The 21,239-nt window shown below is 37.4% G+C and overlaps 1 protein-coding gene across 2 annotated transcripts in view; it reads left to right on the top strand.

Moving 5' to 3' along the window:
• Positions 1-21,239, top strand: part of LOC121320401 (1,4-alpha-glucan-branching enzyme-like) — a 257,808-nt gene that overhangs the window by 152,473 nt on the left and 84,096 nt on the right. For both annotated transcript variants that reach the window (XM_041258689.1, XM_041258690.1), the window contains 2 exons: positions 12,424-12,534; positions 13,406-13,577. In XM_041258689.1, the coding sequence (XP_041114623.1) occupies positions 12,424-12,534; positions 13,406-13,577 (283 nt within the window). The remainder of the gene's footprint in view (positions 1-12,423; positions 12,535-13,405; positions 13,578-21,239) is intronic.

The following is a 21,239-nucleotide window of genomic DNA, read 5'->3' as shown; positions in this document are numbered from 1 at the left end:
GCCAAGCAAGGAGAATGGATGACATGGGACAGTGTGGAACAATGCAAGATCCGCTGGCAAGACCTATGGACAATGAAACAGAGCAGGATCAGTTTCCTCATCAGATCAGCATATGATGTTCTCCCATCACCACAGAACCTAAACCTTTGCCACCAGTTCCATCAAAGCATTACACACAAAAGACAATATTCCTCCATCCAGGAGAGCAACCACCAAGAAAAGGTGTTTAAAATCAAGCCCCGCTCAGGACAACTGGAAGCTGCTAGAGACTGGAAGATGCTGGCAGATGTTGGTCAACGGCTTATTTTTCCACCTGAGATTTCTACCACTAACCTGCGACCAGACATTGTCTTATGGTCTGGATCAGCATGCCTTGTTCATCTGGTAGAGTTAACAGTGCCATGGGAAGATGCTGTGGATGATGCATATGAGAGAAAGAAACTTCGGTATGCTCAACTAGCTGCTGAAGCAGAGAGTGAGTTTACCATCCCGGAGCCAGCATCGCAGCCGTTGTGTGTGCTGATGTGCTGGGGAGGCAAAATGAGCTGATCCCTGGTGCCAGCACTACACTTCAGCAATCAACACCAGACAGAAAGATATCTACATCAACAGATGGAAAACAACACAAATGGTGCAGGTGGATCACATTAGTTTACTGCAAAGCTTCGTCTTAGTTGGTGCTTATCTTGGCGAGAGCCGAGTTCAAATCAGCATGAAGTTCAACATCTACACTCATGTAATGGAAATCTCTGCTGCTCCACCTTGTCACAGGCCATTCTGATATGTTCTTCTTGTGCTACAAGAAACTTGTTCCTTTTGAGTGGAATGTATCTGTTGCATTGGTGCATGGCTCTTTGATGGGACCAGATTCAGCTATGGTGTGTTTATCCTACTGATGATGTAGATGAGATGATAGGTTAGAAATTCAGTGACATGAAAAACAGTGAGTACTGGCCTACTTCTGTGTTTTGGATGGAGGGAATACCTCTTAAAATTGCCTATTGTGATCAAATTGAAATGCATGAAAGAAATAGGCATCACTGTAGGACCATTGTTTCTGGTGAGAGACTGATTCTGAACAGAAGGGCTAAGCATCAGTCCCTTATTATGGCGTCAAAACCCTGCCCAGCCTACAGTCACGTGGTTAAGCATTGCCGGATTCTATTTGAATGTAATTATCTTCAATGGATATCATTCTCACATTTAAAAGTTGATCCAGACAATGTGAGAAGAATCGAGGGTGTTGGTTGTGAGACTGATTACAGTGTTAAATGGTCTCATTTGCAGAAACTGGAGTTTAAGAAAGGTGTCCCTTCCAAGTGTGTTCAGTTGTCTTGCAGGTACTAAGTGAAGGCTGCTGTGACCCATACTTGTGATGCAAAAAGATGAGATGAGCGGTTGTGGTTTTTACAGAAGGCACTGGATCGCCCAGATTGCCTATTAGCTGGGATGCGATGTTGTCTGTAACTGCTTGATCCATTTTAAAGCATTTATTAAAGCAAAGGAGTACTAATACTGCTCTGATACGTTAAAACTCCAAACATCAATGGGTTTATATGATTTTCTTAATTACTTTAAAAGTTGTCTAGATAAATTGTCAGTCAGTTCACGAACAATCCACTTACAGGAGTTCAGAACATCTTTGTGTCATCCTTAACCCTTTCAGGCCCTATTTCGTACCAGGTCAGAACAATTTTTCCTTTCCGGTCTGATATATAGAAACTGAGAGAATAAACAGAGGCGGTTCTGAGCATTACGCATAGTCGTAATCTTGACATAAACAAGATTGCTGCTTCTGCATCCAGCGCTTAAAGAAAATCGTGGACATTTGCCAAGCTTTTTGAGATGTTATAGTAATAAAATAATGACTTGGATAGCATTATTGAGGAGCTTGGTGATAAAACAAGTGATCAGGAGATAATTTATCAGTATGCACTGCTATGAATAGATATGCAATATATACAGTGAACAAGGAGTGGGGCAGGGCTGGAGATGCAGTACTGTGTCTCCTTTTGGTATGCAGTGCCTTTTCTGTAAATTAAAAAAGAAAAAATATATATTTAAAAAATTGATAAGGTAGTTTATTTCTGACCAGTGGCTTTGTACTGGGATATCGCCACAGGCTGCAGATGGTGTAGACCAAGTGGGGAGCAGGGTTTTTAATGGACATTTTATAGTAAAGGAATAATGCACGACAGGGCGTGTGTTGTGCTGGGATAACTTGTCATTTCTCAGGTGATTGGGCATAAGGCCACAAGCCGAGTGCGTCCAACACCCGAGAAATTATGTTATCTCCACAACCTGGAGTGCGATATTGCTATTATACAATGGTTCCGTTTTCCATTTACAACTGTAGTAAAATATTAACTATTACGTTCTAATAGTATATTAATGTTACAGCTCAGGGGCGGTTCACTTAAGTGTCTGTTTAAGCCCACTGTGAGCCCCACGTAACTGCTTATGCCATCTCTCCGGAACAATTTCTGACAGGTATAACATTGTCGTAGAATGTATTAAGGTGTTCTATCATGACAGTTTTCAAGTCTGTATTTGTGTTCCTCTCACTCACCCAGTCATAAAAAACTTGGACTGCCCAGTTGGTTTGTTGTTTCGTGGATGCTTCATTTCTATCAGATTCTATCTTGTCTAGTCCTTCAATCGATTTCTAGGTGTCTTATTTTTATATATTTTTTTTTTCTCTCATTGAGAGGTGCTGTCTGGTCTCCTGGCTGCTCTGTGTTTGAGGGCTCTTTGCCAAATTAGGTTTCCACAGTTGTAATGTTGTTTAAGGTAAAATTCACTTCAGGAATTGTGTAATTTATTCTGTTATTGACAGTTGTGGCGGGTTGATATGTTTGTCTAGGTTTTCAATGAGGAGGTTGCTGGTACTAGATCCGTAATATTATGCTGAGATAACAACACGGGTCCAGTGCAAGGCTGACTGTATTTGAAAAATGAAGACTCTGCAGTAATTGATGAAGATAAGCAGCACAACTCTCATGATGTATATCTGACTGTAGTGTCACTTAAATGATAACAGTACATACAATAATTTAACAGTAGCCCTCCCTACAGTCATAATAGATTGAAAAATAATATAAACAAGTAGAGTAATGAAGAGGAGGCTTTTTTGGTTGCTGCAAGGGACAGCAAAAATGATTTTCAAACCACTTAACGTCCCATTTACTTTATAGTATGGTTGGTATATAGCCTATATAATACCTTTTTGTTTGTAGTGTTTTTGTTTAAATCTTTATTTTATTTTGTTTAAGTTTACCACCAGACACAATATGCCAAGGCCAGTCACTATATGAATAAATAAATACAAATGTATTTATTACTTCTGTCATGTCACACGTGCATCAATATATGAAATTAACAGAATAAGTAAGAGAAAAGCAAAGGCAAGTGTATGTTAATAAACTATAATAAAATTACTTACAAACTACATTAACAAAGCATTCCTACATAGGGTAAAAATTCAGCAGCAGCTCTAAAGCTGCATCCACACTGGACGCGAGCAAATAGTTTAGAGGTCACTGCAGTCAAATGGGAGTATCCACACCAGCAGCGAGCGACGTAGCTTTGAGAAAATTTCGCTTCACTGAAATAGAACCTGTTTCTATTTTTTTAAATTTTTGTTTCATCACACGACTGGAATGAAACTGTGACCTCATTTTAAGCTTTTTTTTTTTTTTTTTTTTTGGTTTGTTTGTGTTTATGCAGTGGCGATGCATTACAGGGAGAAAAAAAAAAACTGCTGAAAAGATGTTTTTTTTGGTGGCCTCAATATGCTTCAATCAGTACTGCTTTCAATTAGTATACACATGAACTGCCACTCACAACTGACCAATGACATGCTTGCTGTCTGCCAAAGCGTGCATTTCAAATTTCTGTTTGTGATTGGGCTATTTACTGTCATTCATGAGAGGTTCAACCTTGAACTCTTCTGATTGGACAATGCATACAGTATTTACACTTTACAGTCTAAACGGATGTGCAATGTGACATAACACTGAATGAGAGACATGAAGTATGTCCTGACAGTGGTAGGGGAAAGAAACATAATAATAAAAAAAAAAAAATAGCTATTTGTTTTAGTCCCCCTCATTTGTCTAAATGGCAGAAAACTGTTGATGAACCGCTTGAAGACAACAAGCTAGTAGCTACCACCAGCAGTCCTGCACCAGTCAAACGGTAATTAAATTAGTCATGATTTATGAGATTAAATAAACTGGTTTGCTTTGCTTTCAACACAAAGTGTTAGTTAACAGAAATCAACAACCATAAGTACGAATGAAATTATGATATATATATATATATATATATATATATATATATATATATATATATATATATATATATATTTTTTTTTTTTTTTTTTTTATTATCATAATGTGAAATTGAAATCTGATGTGAATGTTAAAAGTTCAAGTCCTTTGCTTTGTATTTCCATTTTTTGTTTTTAATCGGAAGTGTTCAAAACTGTTTTTTTTTTTTTTTTTAAACTATTTTGCACAACAGTATATTTGGTTATTGGATCTTTTGTTAAAAAAAAAAAAAAATAGATAAAATAAAAAGATTCTTCTTTATCGAAAAATATAATGTCAATGCACGAATACGAAATCAGGTTGCCAATTGCACCACTGTGATTACTCACCTCAAAAAAGTTACCATTTCCATCCCCTCCTCAAAAAAAATTCTAGCTACGCCACTGCTACCAAGGTTTATTATTTAAAAATAAAAACATATAGAGTGGGTAAAGAATATGTAAGTGTGCAGTTTATTTCAGACTTTCAAACCTTAATAACACAACCAAATAGTGTCTAAGACCCTTCACCGTTATATTTTTCAGTCAGCGAAAATGCGAATCTGTGAATGTGAATTTGATGTAGCCCTTTTCAAATGGCAAAAAGACAGCTACGTTTGGAGTTTTTCTACAACAAAAAAAGCCAAACAGAAACCAAACCTGACTCTTGCATAGTTCGGAATGTTATTAACAGCACAAGAGTTTAACGATACTTCCATTTCAAATGCTCAGGTAAGTGCAAGTGCAGCTGTCGATAAGAGACCCTTGCCTGTAAAGTGTTGTTAGAAAGCTAGCTTAATGTCTACATAAAAATTGTTAAAATTAAACATTTTGTTCCGTAAATTGTTCTGGCCACAAATCCATGACAAGAAGGTCTGTACAGATGCATATATTGAAGTTTTGTGGAGATTCACCAAAGAAACTAAAATGTTATCAGGGTCCTACTATTCTATACATGTGTGTTAAAAAAAAAATTATTAAGGTCCAAAACATGTAGCTGATATCACACACTGACTATTTTATATAATTACGAGTATTTCCATTACTGAATGCAACCCAGTACGTGTATTTGAAAACAAGTATATTTGTTTAATATAAATCATATATTTCAAGATTCCCATATTCAAAATAGTTTCCAAGCATTTTAAAAAATAATCATGGTAAACATACCCAAAATAAATTCAGTGATTTAATTAAATCATTGCATTTCCATGCACACGTGTCTGATCAGTATCTATCAGGGAGAAAGCAGTTTAAGTCATATTCTTCATTGAGTCCCTTACGGCTCAGACTATCCAATGTTTCCAAGCTTCACGACATATGTCTTTTTGGTTTTGATGGTAGTATATTTTCAACAGAAGTTTTTTGTTGAAAATTATATGATTCTGAAAATGTTACTTACCAAAAGAGATGATATGTTAACTGTAATACAGTACTGTACATGCTTTTAAATTGGTACGTATTGTAGCAGTATGTCAAATTTCCCGTTAATGACTGTCACAAAGACGGCTGGAGTGGGTGACGTCAGACCAGAGCCAGGAAATAAGCAACAGAGAGGTGGAGTTTGGTGTAGCTGAGCGAATGATTTTGCTTAGCATTTAATAAACATAACAGAAAATAAAAAGGTTGTAACAAAAACAGCGCACGGCACGTGAAGCCAAAATAAACAGACAAACAAAACGGACTAACCCTTACACAAACAGTGGACTATCAGACAAACAAGGTGAGTGAAAACAACGGTCATATAAATTACTTTAAGTTTTCTCGTTCTTAATTCTCTCCTCTCCACACCCGTTCTCCACTCACCGAACATCCAACCGCGAGTGGGTGAAAACATGCTGCTTTTATGCAGCTGTACCGAGACTCGACTGCTAATCAATCATTCAATTGGAGTCGCTGTACAACTGCACGTGAATTAATAAAGTGCCCCGTGCTCACATATTACATTTTACTTGCACGTGAAGTGCTGCGCAATCCTCGTGCCTAAATACAAATATACATTTTAAACACTCATGTTACACAGACCCATTTATATCCTGTGTGCCGATGCCTATACATCAACATTAAAACACAACATATAACACAAAATATACACAGGAGTGGGCACTTTGCCACAGTGGCCCAACAGCAAAATTAAATCAAAATGTTACCCATGCATAGAACTTCATAAAATGCAATGCAATTTAGCAAAAAAAACTAACAAAAAAATAACTGTTTCCGGAATTAGAACAGTATCTAAAGTCAGCATTCAAAATTGCAGAATATAGTAAGGCCCTAATGTCACAGTTCACTTGCAAATGAAAAGGCACAGATTTTTAAAAAAATGCATCACCACTGAGGGCATTTAGTGACTAAAGGGCAGAGAGAAAAGACATCACAGCCTGCTTTAGAGAAACTTATTACTTAATAATTACATCAGAAATTTTATGAAAAAGATTTTACTTATGTTTCGCCAACTCCTATAATCTATACAATGTAAAATTAAATTGTATGCATTTTATTCTTCACAACACTTCACAAAAAAAATGCAGCACCAGCTCTGGATTACTCTCGCGATGACAAGTCAGTTTTGAAAAGATTGAATAAACCATTTGAATTTGAGTTTGATGATGATGAGTTAGCAGGTTACAAAACACTACTTTATCAGTTTGTAATGGGTTAGCAATGAATCACTATCAGTGTCAAAAAGATAGTATTTTAAGCAAAGTTCTTGTTCCTTTAGGCAGAGCATTTACAATGGGAAAATTGTTCCCGAAGCCAAAGTGTTATCTTAGGAGGTGCCCCTTTCGCAGAGACTACTGTACTATATATAGAATACTATCAGTGTACTGCACACCCATTATATATATATATATATATATATATATATATATATATATATATATATATATATATATATATATATATATATATATAGTGCCAAGAAAACGTTTGTGAACCCCAATGATAGTTATGGAAATTCCATAGTTTTACCATCATAGCAGCCTTGAGTCAAAACCTTGACTCTCTTTTTTTAAATATCCAATAGGGTTTCTATTAACCAATTCCATGTCTTTTGAAACAAACTGATGTTTTAAATTAGACAAACAATGAGTAATTAAGATTCAGGGTATGTGAAAAAGTAAATGAACCGCTGGTTTTATCAGCTCAACTAAGTGGATAATTAGAATCAGGTGTTTTAAATAATTAGCTAGAACTTCAGGGGTAAGTTTAGGTGGCCCCCACAACTACAGTACAGTAGAAAGTCTACACCCCCTTTCAAAATGTTCAGGATTTTATGGCCAAGACTGGTCAAAGTGTGCATGTGACAACAACATCCCAAGCACTCCGCAGATCTGGCCTGTATTTTACTCAAGAAAGCCCACTTTGAATCCCGTTTTGATGTATGCAAAAAAACACTCTGCAGCCATGTGGCAAAAAGTTTTGTGATCTGACAAGACAAAAATGCAACTTTTTGGCCTAAATGCAAATCTTTGTTCGGCACAAACCCAACACAGTGCTTCACCCAAAGAACACCATCCCTACTGTGAAGCATGGTGGTGGCAGCATCATGTTATGGGGATATTTCTTATTGCCAGGGTCTGGGGCACTTGTCAGGATAGAAGGGAAAATGAACGGAACAAAGTACAGCGAAGTCTTTGAGGAAAACCTGCTGCCCTCTGCAAGAAAGCTGAAACTGGGACGGAAGTTCACCTTTCAGTATGACAACGACCCAAAACACACAGCCAAAGCTACACTGCAGTGGCTAAGGAACAAAAAGGTAAATGTCCTAGAGTGGCCCAGTCAGAACCCCGACCTAAACCCAATCGAAAATTTGTGGCATGACTTGGATTGCTGTCCATCAACACTCCCCAAGGAACTTGACAGAGCTTGAACAGTTTTGTAAAGAAGAATGGTCAAATATTGCCAAATCTAGGTGTGCAAACTTGGTAGTTACCTACCCCAACAGACTCACAGCTGTAATTGCTGCCAAAGGTGCTTCCACCAAGTATTAGTTCAGTGGGGTGGAGACTTAACCAATTATAATCTTTCAGTTTTGTATTTTTAATATATAATCTTTTTTCTCAATAAAAACTTTTTTCTCCGTTAACAGTATGGAGTATGGTGTGTAGATAAGTGGGAAATATATTCCTCATTTAAATATGTGAAACTCTGAGGCACTGACACAACAAAATGTCAAAAAAATGTTCAAGGGGGTGTAGACTCTCTATGGAGTCTACACCCCCTTAGATAAAAATCAGAAACTTTGTGAGTTTGGTCTTCACCATACAGGTGTGTGGAAACACATCATGCCACAATCCAAAAAAATCTCTGAGGACCACCAACCCACTGTCAGACAGTCTACAAATTGAGAAAGTTCAAGACCACACTCACTCTACCCAGGAGTGGTTGTCCTACCAAAATCTGTCCAAGAACAAACCGGAAAATCATCAAGGAAGTCACAAAGAATCCCAGAGTAACATCCAAGGATCTGCAGACCACTCTCGCATTGGCTAATGTGAGTGTTCATGACTCAACTATTAGAAAAAGACTGAACAAGAATGGTATTCATGGAAGGATAGTCAGGAGGAAACCACTGCTCTCTAAAAAGAACATTGCTGCCTGTCTGAAGTTCGCCAAAGAGCACTTAGATGATCCACAAGACTTCTGGAACAATGTTCTCTGGACAGACGAGTCAATGGTAGAACTTTTTGGCCTCAGTGAGAAACATTAAATGAGAAACTGATGTGAGACACTGACCAGCAGTTACAGGAAATGCTTAGTTGAAGTAATTGCTGCTCAAGGGGGTGCCACCAGTTACTGAATCTAAAGGTTCACAAACTTATTCACACGTGGATATTGAATGTTATATCATTTGTGGATGAATAAATGTTGAAAGAGTATCATGTTTTTGTGTCATTTGTTTAATCAGGTTATCTTTATCTATTATTAGGACTTAGATTAAGATCTAATAACATTTTAGGTTTGAAATATGAGAAAATTCTAAGGGGTTCACAAACTTTTTCTCAGCATATATATATATATATATATATATATATATATATATATATATATATATATATATATATATATATATATATATATATTATAATATATATATAAATTACACAAGCTATATCTAATACACACACATTCTCCCTATATTGGTAAAAGGGTGCATGTTATATTCTGTGTAGACGGTAGAAAATTGTTGGCAGGATAATAATATTGGAAAGTATTGTTATTTTATCCAGACTTGACTTGTTGAATTGTTGGTGAATTCCACTTTTTTACAACTTTGTCTGTGGTGATTTAGTAGCTAGATTATCCAACATCCAGAGGGAAGAAGCCTTTGGAATTGATGGGATGAGCTTAATATAAAATAAACTTTATTAGGCAGATAACATCATTAAAAAATCCCCAAATCTGCCACAAGGAAAAATAATTATTGAAACTTGCTATTTGATATCATAAAAATGCTGCCTGTATACTAGTGTTCTGTGCCTGAGGGTTTTTATGATTTAAATTCCGCAGCAACACATTTGCACAGTAACTGTCCACTATTTTTTTTAAATGTTCTTATAAAATGGCCACTGTTCTTCTGTACCCGTGGATAGTACTTAACTTTTTGTGGTGGGTAGTAGTTACAGGTTAATCCATTTATTATAATAAAATTGCCTCCGGGTACCCCCCCAGGTGATACAGTTCCATTTTGTTCTCCTGCTTTCTCTAAAGGACTAAACAGCATTTGTACGCAACATTTTAAAAACAGTAAAACCAAAAAAATAAAAATATGAAAACCTCCTGCGCAAGGCAGTGGGAATCCATCCTGCGACACCGTCCCGCCACGCTTTCAACTTGCTTTATCTATCCTCATCTCTCTCTTTGTTTAAACTAAGATTAACATGTTTGGTTGTGAGGCTTGCTCTGCTCCTCTTTTTCCCTCTTGCATGAGGAATATTGTGCTAAATTTGTTATATGCCTACTAAAAAGGGTTAAGCGCTACCCCCAGGCAGTAATCAACCCCCATCTGCATATCCACCCTTCCCCAAGGTGCACAAAAGGAGGGCATCACGCCTGCACAGACCCTCAACAGAAAATCTGAGCAAAAAACTGCCAATGCCTTCACAAACAACAACAGCAACAGCTCCAGACCCTCTGCCTTCTGCTTCAGTTTCCCTTGGTCACAAGGATGGCATGGTCAAGGCTCTATTGACCCCATACTCTGTACCTACTTAGGACTGTCTTTCCAAGTGATCTGATGGTCTTTTATATCAATACTGTGCACCGCTGTGCAACTGTGCAAGTATAATTTATTTGGTGTAGGGGTCAGTGTGTGGAATTCATAAGAACTATTAAGAATGCCATAATTAGGCTTGAAACCGCTATAACAATTGAACCAAAAATTGGCACACATGACCCTAGTATGGTTGTCTTTAATATTTGGTCAAGGAAAGTTGCTACAATAAAAAACATGACAGCCACGTTGGATGACTTCGTCAACATACAAAACTGGCTAATAACTCCTTATAGAGTGCACACAGGGCCATGGTTACTATGTAAAAATGGCATTTTGCACTATTTGCTAAAGTGTTTGGTACTGTTACTGGTACAGGTACTGGAAGCTGTAAAGCTGCTGGTAACTTTAGTTTTTTTTTTCTTTCTGTCAAGTTATATCAAAAACTCACCAGATTGGGTAGGTTTGCAAGAAGCTGATAAGTTGTGTGGTATGGCGGTCATGCTGCAGGACATGCACATAGGGTCATGTTTACTATGTAAAAATGACATTCTGCACTATTTGCTAAAGTGTTTGGTACTGCTACTGAAGCCGTAAAGTTTTTGGCAACTCTAGTTGTAATTGGATTTCTTATGTTTCAAGATGAACTCCATACCCCTGTATTTTCTTTGTTTCTTCCCCATTATCTTATACAAAAAAGTATATTGGAATACTCTTCTCTCTCTCACCTAAGTCACCTGGGGGGGATACCCGGATACAATGCTGCACAAGAGCTTCCGGGAGACTTGTGTACTTGTGATCGGAGGTTCATGTAATTATGGCGTTATCTTTGCTTGAGAACAGGGTTCGAGCATCCATGTGAAGAGTTTTGTGAGCAAGCCGTGGTTTTAGAGCATGTGTTATTTAATGTGTGTCATCTCTCAGTCTTGCTTTAATTGCCATTCTTTTATTGAGTAATAACAGGACTGCTGGCAATGAGAGAGATGTAATTAACGATGTAGTGCATTAAGATTATTTATATAGGTTACAAGGTTAAACAATTATATTAGTGTTATATATTCTATCATTATAATAATGCTTGTATGTTCTGTTTGAAATAATTTCTGAATAATTTATTTAGACTACATTTTAAGCAAAATACAATTTTAAAAAATAACATTTTCATTATCTATTTAATTTCCAACAAAGGTGTCTGGTAATAGCCTTAAATGTAATATTTTTAGTTAATCAAATAAATCCAATAACGCTTAATGCAGCCTACCAATTCCTAAGATAGACACTATACACAAGACAAGGAAAATGCTGCAAAATTACACGTAACTGCAAATGTATCCTGCTGTTCATATTATTTAAGCCATTCAAAAATAAAAACCATACTGAAAAATGGGATGGGGGACATCTAAAACACAAAATTATTTTTTCCTTTAAACTAATGACATATTTTTGGCTCCATCTTTTGACTTTCAACAATTATTTCACTCTATCAGGCATTGAATCGATACTGTATATCACTGAACTTAAGTTTGGTCCATGTTTTCCCACTCCACTACTTGAAATTGTTTCAGTTCCTCTACGGGCATTGATTTCTCTTTTATCTCTCTCTTCTATCAAGGTGATCCAAGGCAAGCTCTATACAATTCATGTCTTGGCTTTCGGAAACCAACTTCAGAATCTCAATGCCATTTGCTTCTTTTCACCCCATATAGGCTGTCTGGCTGTCGTGTTCTTTGAAATTATTGGGTTGTACATCTAAAAGAAAATAGGTTCAAGGTTGTCTTGTTTATAAATGTCAGGCACATCTTTTTATACTTTATATTGAGTTGTGTTGATATTGGTGAATGTACTTGTTACTGCTGTGTCTGGCCTGTATACTAAACTGACATATTTGGTTTTACAGATACTTAAGGAGCTGAAGGATGAAGACTGGAATATGGGCAACATAGTGCACACATTGACAAACAGACGATATGGCGAGAAATGCATTGTATATGCAGAAAGTCATGATCAGGTAATGTGATTATTGATGCTTTAAATATAATATAGCTGTTTTCTTCCAAGGTGTCAAGAAAAGAAATGGCAATGCACTGTTGTACCGCTTGTAATAAATCGTTTTGTTTTTGTGTGCAAGGTTTGACTAGTTTAGAGATTCTCTTTTTATTTTATTTTTTTATTCTTATGCTTGGATACACTGGCGCTTTATACATTCAAAATGCAAAGTTGCGTTTGAGGCAATAGTTTTATGAGGGATGAAAAAACATATTCCTCACTGTTGTAATGAGGTGTTTTACAAGCAAATTCTTTAAGTACAACATTTCTGCCTCTAACACACCAATATACATGTTTTTTTCAATCAATAAACAGCCATTCATGGATTGGGCAAAACACTTTCCATAGGGTGTTGGGCTACTGTTGCCTGCCAAGATGGTATTGATTGAACATGACAAGTCTGCAAGGTGTTTAAAGTGTTCTGTTGGTGACCATTCCAAGTACTTCAGGGGTGGGTTGGAGGGGAGGCATTTTGTCTTCTCCCTAGTCTGTTTTCCAGACCCACCATTTTTAAAACAGTGTTCCTTGTGAAACATTAGTAATTTGAAGGTTTTATTAATTTATTTATTTTTTTGTATTTTTATTTTAAGACATTACACATTTAAGAATACACAGCCTAGAATCTTTTATACACAAGGAAACACTGAAGACATGATGCATACAGGAAGTACCGTCATTTTGTGTTGTATTACCAGTCTCATTTCCACTGTTGATATTGCGTCCAGATTGTATCAGCCCCATCTTGTTTTATTATGACCTTAAACATTGCTAAAGGCACACATTTGTGTACAAAGCTTAACAACCTTTTTGTAATGTTTATTGTTAATTCACAGGCACTTGTTGGTGACAAGACATTGGCATTCTGGTTAATGGATGCAGAGATGTATACAAACATGAGCAAGCTGTCTCCTTTGACTCAGGTCATTGATCGTGGAATACAGCTTCACAAAATGATCCGTCTCATCACTCATGGACTTGGAGGGGAGGGCTACCTGAACTTCATCGGTAAGAAATACTTTTTAACTGGAGTTACACAATGGTGAAAACTGTCTGATGAGAAGTAATTCCCTTTCGAGTACAAAGTGTAACCATTACCTCATGGGTATTAATCCTTTGATAATGTCTAACCTGAATCGATATTCCAAAGCTTACGCAGTCATGCCTGCCCCTGAGGGCATAAAAGAGATTGCAGTCACTCAAAACGTCATCATTTGTTCTTTCACCGGCCTGAAAGAGAGAGAGAGATCTACGAACAGATAAGTACACATAGTGTTATATCTGATTGTTCGCTTGTGTTATATCGCTTATTGCGATCATTTTTACTAAAACATGTAAAATAAACTTCATGTACCGTGCATTCAGCCATGGATGTTCGTTAGTCCCTCAGCTGCCTTGTGCTCTGTGCGAAGCTGGCAGCTCTGCTGCTCCTCCCCTGGGATCGAACGCCTTAAGCCGGCTACTGGTGCTCTCTCGAAGTGTAAAATAAATGGTGTTTTTTATTATAAAAAATATATTAAAATATTGGTTATTGAAGGATTACTGTTTTATGTGAGAAGAAATTGTTTTCTCTGTTGTATTTTCTGCCTTTTCCACAAAAATACTAACGTGGCTGATGTCGCGGAGTCTACGAAGGAACTGGTGCGCCTGTTTCCAGAGGCTGCCTCCAGTACCAGCACCAAAATGGAGACCAAGGTTCCAGCAGCCTCAAAGACCGGCACAGACGGCACCTACTAAATCTAGAGGGGGTTCCACAACTGATCCACTGCTGCGCAAAGGGGGGGACTTCAATAAATCTGCAGTCAGGCATAAAGGCAAAAGCCACAAGCCCAGGGCCCCTTTTCAGGGAGTCACCTAGAGTACTGGCATCAATACACTTTGGACACCTGGGTGCTGAATACTGTACAGACTGTACAGTAATTCAAACACGATCCTCCTCCATTTCGGGACGTGACTACAGTGTTAGTCATGGATCCACGATACGCATTGGTATTGGAGGTGACAGCCCTGCTACAGAAGCAGGCTATTTGCACAGTTCATTCTCTTCACTTGGAAGAAGAGTTTTACTCCAGGTACTTCCTGGTGCCGAAACTGGATGGTGGCCTCAGACCATTCCTTGATCTCAGACAGGTCAACCCTTATCTGAGTCGACGGACGTTCAAAACGTTAACCATGCAGCAGTTGTTGCAGTCAGTAAGGCCAGGTGACTGTTTTGCTACAGGATTTAGCAGACGCTTACTTTCACATCCCAGTAAAATCAGGGCACAGGAAGTGCCTCAGGTTCGCTTTCTAAGGGACAGCGTACAAGTTTCAAGTTCTACTGTTCGGCCTATCTTTAGCCTCCCGTGCATTTTCAAAGTTCTTCAAAGCTATTCTGGCCCCACTGAGACTTTGGGGCATCTCAGTGCTCAATTACCTGGATGATTGGCTCATTCAGCGCAGGCAGGGGCTCACACGAAACTCGTCACAGGTAATAGTCATTGTCACTCTACAGAATGTCAGAGCGCAATCCACACATTCCCAGTATGGTTACAAGTGGGATGTTTTTCAAATGTGATGCCTGCCTAAGGGATTTGATCCTACAACCTTTCCCATAGCAGTTATACTGCAATTTTTACAGGACCTATTTGATGAGGTGAAAACCCCTCTACATTAAAGGTCTATTTGGCAGCCATTTTGTTTTATTGGCTGAATGTCGTAGAGCCACAAAACACTGGTTTTGAAACAAGAGTGTTAAGGACGGCCTCGAGCTTGACCCTTACAGCATAAAATTAGAGGTGAGTTCCCATCAATTTTTAATCCGTGTTACTTGTACTGGGTTCCTCATGGTAATGCGCAAGGTGGCCTAGACCGAGCCTTGTAGCTTTTCACTTGGTCTACAATATTCCTTGTGACAGCTTTAGTGTTTCTACCCATGAGGTAATGACTCCATTTTGTAGTTGAAAGGGAACTTTAGGTTATTATCATAACCCTGGTTCCCTGAAATAGAAATGTAACCATTAACCTTCAGGTAGCTGCGTCTTTTTCAGCAGTCGAGGGAAAAATGTTGACGATATCAAAGGATCGACGGTATCAAAGGATTAATACCCATGAGGTAATGGTTACATTTCTATTTCTGGGAAACCAGGGTTATGATAATAAGCCAAAAACACATTTTTGTTGAAAAATGTTCTGTCTGGCAATATGGGTGTGTTGAGGTGTGCTTTTAATAATTGCTTGTAGCTGAGTGGGCAACCTCAGAAACCACATTTCAATATCACAATGAGTACTTATTATGTTCAACAACTAACCTTAACATTCCATCTGACTATGGGAAAATATTCCATTGTACACCATCAGATACTTCACCTTTTCTATTCCTGGTTGATAATGACCAAATGCTTTAAGATATTGTCTTCATGATCGTTACAGAACCCACAGTATTCTATGATTCTGCTTTTTTAAACAAAGATAAGAAATTCTTACTCTCAGAAGTGCATGTAACTCTTTCGTACAAAGCTACTTTACATAAAGACCAAGTATGACTATTTAAAAAATGGAAAATAATGGACAGTTTTATAAGGTAATAGCAGAGGAACCTGCATAGGGAACCTATTAAAAAAGGAAGCCTCATTAGATCAATGTTAACTAATTAAGCATTAATCCAACTAAGGCTGGGTATCGGAAGTGTCTTCACGATACAATATGTATCGCGATACAAGGATCACAATATGATATGTATCACGATATAGTATGTTAAGTATGAAACATACAAATCACACAATTGTCTCATTTGCTTGCAATAACACTGGTAAAGCACTTTAAGCTTCACGGCCTGTTTTGCTTTTGTTTCCTATTTATTCTTTAAAATACATTTCTTTAAAACAAAATTACAAATCGGGACTCTAGACAAAGTTTTTGTCTTGGGGGCCAATGACTCCTAGGCCAAAAAAAAATTGGTGGCCAAATCCAATTGTTGGGTGCCACTTCAGGAGCAAGTTGGTCGCTACCATATTCAATTGCTTAAAATACAACAACTTGTTAAGACAATAAATCGATACAAAAACAGTAACTTAATATCTGTACTTCCTTGTGTGTTGCCACATTCTGCTGAGTGGTTAATCTATGCAACTGATGACTGCAATGAACTCAACATGTTTATATTTTTTATATTTATATTTTAGAAGTGTTGTGCCTGGAATTGATTATGGCGCCTCCTAATCGTGTACAGTTGTAATATGAGAACTAGTAAGTTGCAGCTCCCGTGCTCGGTATCAGTGAAGTCCTGATCTGACCGTATGTATAACACAGAGCTCTCATGATTACATGTTAGTTTTTTTTTTTTTTTTCAGTAATGTATGGTGTTCATACATGGTGGTCTGAGCTTATTTTATATTTTGAGTAGTTTCTTGAGGAACACTAAGTGATCTACAAGTCTTGGTTCAAGTGCTCTTCTCTGTATCACGTCTCTAGCAGTGGAGAACACTCCGTTAGCAGAGACTAGTCCCTGGGATGCAGAGGTAATGCTTTGCTAACATGCACAGATGTTGCAGGTACTTCTGAACGATTTAATGTTTCTAATCTAGCTTTTGCATGAGTTATCATACCTTGATGTGTTGATTTGAAGGTGTCATGGACACTCAGATTGGTTGTGTTCCTTGAATAGTTGATTCGAGCCTTACGCATTTTACACACAGCGTCTCTTATCAGAACATTATTCGAGTCAACAATTTTAAACCTTCCAGAGCAGGTCGAATTTCACCGTTGCCATGATGAGATTATCAACATTAATAACCCACCTTTTGCAAGAAATTGCAAGAAAACTACATTTAGAAAATTGTTTAAGTCATTTTTTTTTTTTTAACTTAAAGTAAAGAATGGAATTTGGAGATCAAGCTTTGTATCTGCTTAGCAACCCACATAATTTGGAACAATGTGTTTCACCTGGTCATTCGATCGTTGGATTTTAATAAATGCCAGATAGATTCCAAAATGAGACAGCATACAGAGTTGTGTAAAAGTTATGCAAGGTTGTTTAAAGTTTAGTATCCTGCATTTTGTGTATTTAATTTTTGAATGGTATTTTTCTCTTGCAAACAGTGGGGAAAATGTGCTGCTCTTTTGTGTTTGTATCGATGTTTCTGTTTAAGGTCAGATTTAAGGAGCCTACCCACTGCAGAGACAGTAGTGATGTAGGAAAAGCAGAAGTTGGTTACTGAGAAGGGGAGACAAAAATGCTTCAATCACAATTTCAAGACATGAGATGTGGCAGGTTTTGTTTGTTAAGCTATTGAATGTCACAGCTTCTAACTGCAAATGTTGCAATGCTACAAATTTGAGAGTGTAATAATAATTAGGGGTCTACTTACATCTTGGTAAATGTACATATTTTGTATTGTTATTGTTAGATCCTTTTAGTGCAGATTTAACTTGCAGCCAGGAATACTTTTTGTCTGAGCTGACTTTCCAGTTTGGTTTCTGAAAGCTGTTTATTTTCCGTTCTGTTCAGCAGCCTCTGTAGTAGGCTTTAATTTAATGTGTGATTCTGAGGCTAAATAGTGATTGATCATATTTTCTTCAAAAAAACATTAACATATGAAAAAAAGTAACTCACTCTGCATATACAGTTTCTTTGGGAACTATCTTGAAACGATCATCAGCCTAAATATACCTTGCTTTTTTTGGCGTCCATTTCTACTATTTTACCTCCAATGCTGAAAACTAGATTTTAGCAACCTAAATGAAAACAATGCAGCACTAACTTTGTCCCACCCCCTACTGCACAGTACAGGTCACAGAAAAGCAGTAAAGACGCACTGATAGGCTGATTAAAACTTTGTTGTGATTTGAATGGTAAACAACGTTAACCTCTTTGGAGAATTTTTTGTAGATGTTATTAGTGGCGTTTTTTGTTTGTTCGTTTTTTGTTTAAGTGCAATGCACATAGGACGGCAAAGGAATAAAAAAAGGGCTATCTACAGAAGGAAGATATGTAGTTTGCGTTGCTTGCGATGTGCAGTAGTTCATTTAAATGAGGATTCTTTTTTTTCTCTCCATATTTGTCCATATGCATTGGCTCCTAAAAGAGGTGGATTTCGCGGTGACCCCTCCATTTCACGAAATCGCAATTTAGGTAGACCCCTAATAATAATAAACCAGACATATCCGTCCCACAATTATGCATACACGGTCACCAGACCTGGGTGAATGCAGTAGTGCTTGTGGTAGGTGATTTATTTTTGTGACAGTAGTGCAGTGCTGTTCCAAATGTTATATTTGTCACTGTTGCTGTATGCAGCTGTATGCACTTTCTATATAGTGTGACAAAGTGTGTTCTTTCTTTGTGACATTGTCACTCATCCAGGATCTTTGACACCTGTCTTTGTGTAAACATTACTCTGGGCACAGCAAGCAGGTTTAAACAGGATGGTACCTGTAAGTTTATGTTTGGGGAAACTTGAGTATATTAAAGTGCAAACAGAACATAGCAAAACAGCTGCAATACATAAATAGGTTTCAGCCTTAACATAGACCTCCCCTCCATTGTAATCTTTATATATCTGCCTGCTTGATCATAGATAGGTGTGTCTGATCAGTTTCTCCTCCCTGGATTTTCTCTATTCTCAGAAGCATTTTGGGAAATATAGTCTTGATCTGCCTAATCAAACAATCAAGACATTTTCCTTGTTTTCAGTTATTTTGGTACCCACCTCACTTTTAAGGGTATAAACAATGCAGTATTCAGGGCCCTGTATACTGTACCTTACATATATAATTTTACCCCATACTCTATGGGCCTTGTGTTCAATGGGAAAAATCTAACAGCTGTAGGCTTAATAGTCATCTAGTTACTCACATTTTTCTCTCTTTTTTAATCCCCAAGTGAGGGGAGCATGATTAGTGATTCATTTAAAATGTCTCCCAAACAAGTAATATTTGAGAGATTCCAAAGCCCATTTTATGGCTAGACACACTTTACGATAGCATTTTTTTTCTTGTGGAGCAAGTTTCCTACTAAGGAACAGCATAGGGTGTTCTTCGCCCTGAATTTGTATAATCCCTAAATACAGTATAATCGTAAATCTCGAAAAACTACTCACTTCTAAGTCTTTTGTAGTCATTTTTGTATTACTTTAGTATAAATACACGTTCATTTGGATTCATATGTTGTTTTTTACTGACTTTATGTGAACGAAAAGACTGATTTTGAAATATCACTGTCCTGGTTACAAAAGCAAAGTTTGTGGGGAATAATAGCCATTTTCTATACTTTTGAGGCATAAGCAATTAGGAAATAACACTTACTATCCAGGAACAAAAAAAAAAAAAAAAATTGTTACACAGTGTAATAGATCATCTAATACCAAGTAAACTCTCACAAAGAACCGTAACGTCAATGATGCAGCAAATAAGCTGCTACCCGCACTTACTTAAACTGCTCTTTTCCAGTTACAATTTGTAAGGAATACGTTGTTTAATACAGATCAGTAAGTAAATAAAAAGTCAGTATATTTTTACCATGAAGAACAATGAACAACCGTCCTCAAAGTAAAACATAGAAAAAAACTAAAACAAATGTGAGCTGTCCAAAAAGTAAACAGTTCGATCACACCCGAATCACAGTGGCAAAGAAATGAAGTCATCGCGAAAACTCCAACAAAAATGAGGTCAGTTGAGTTGCTAAGGAATGATCCCAGCTGGTATCTGCAGTTTCATTCCAGTGTTCAGTCCCAATTGCCTTGTGTATAAGCACGTTTGAAGCAGCACTAGTTTGTTTTGCTAGTTGAACATTTTCTATAAAGTATTTACAACAGTCGATTTAAAACATAACTATCACTATTTTTACTTGAACACTGACAAAAACAACAAACTCCAGACTCTGCAAACCTAAAAACACTTGGTTGTGAGCTTTTCTTGTCATTCTGCATTCGAACATGCTCCTGTGAGAGACACGTAACAACCTTTGCAAGGCTGCTCTTAAAGGGAAATCACACCAAAACATCATCACTTACATATCACTATAAAACTAGACCTAGTAAGTTTAATCTTTTATAGTTTTTTTTATTTTTATTTCATTTGTACCTGGCCAGGTTTTCTTGTAATGTATTTAGATGCTAGCGATACATATCTAGCACTTTGTGTGGCGAGTGCCACATAGTGTCTCATGAGCTTCCACAGGATGTTTCGGTGTAGGAGGTTGAATGCTTTTTGGAAGTCGATAAATGTGAGGCAGAGAGCGGAGTTCCATTCTAATGACTGTTCCACTATTATACATATAGTGGTTATGTGGTCTATACATGATCTGTCTTTCCTGAAACCTGCCTGTTGTTCTCTTAGCTGCCTGTCAAGTGCCACCTTCAATCTCTCCAAGATTACTCTGCAGAGGATTGTCCCCGGTACAGACAGTAGCATAATGCCTCTGTAGTTGTTGCATTCAGTCAGGTTGCCCTTCTTGGGAAGGTTTATGAGGTAGCCTTCTTTCCAATCCTCTGGTATTTCCTCTAGTTCCCAGATCTGGTAAATAATCTGGTGAAGCATTTCAGTGGATGTCTTGAGGTTGGCTTTGGATGTCTTCAGGTGGTATACCATCAGAGTCTGGTGCGCTGTCATTCTTTTGCTTATGTATTGCTTTCTTAATTTTACTATTGCTGGGTTTGTTCATGTTAACCTGTAGGGAGTGTTCTGCTGGAG

This window comes from Polyodon spathula, chromosome 9, assembly GCF_017654505.1.
Source record: "Polyodon spathula isolate WHYD16114869_AA chromosome 9, ASM1765450v1, whole genome shotgun sequence".
NCBI classification, from domain to species: domain Eukaryota; kingdom Metazoa; phylum Chordata; class Actinopteri; order Acipenseriformes; family Polyodontidae; genus Polyodon; species Polyodon spathula.
The sequence above is the reverse complement of the archived record's forward strand: the minus strand, read 5'-3'. Positions and strand labels throughout refer to the sequence as shown.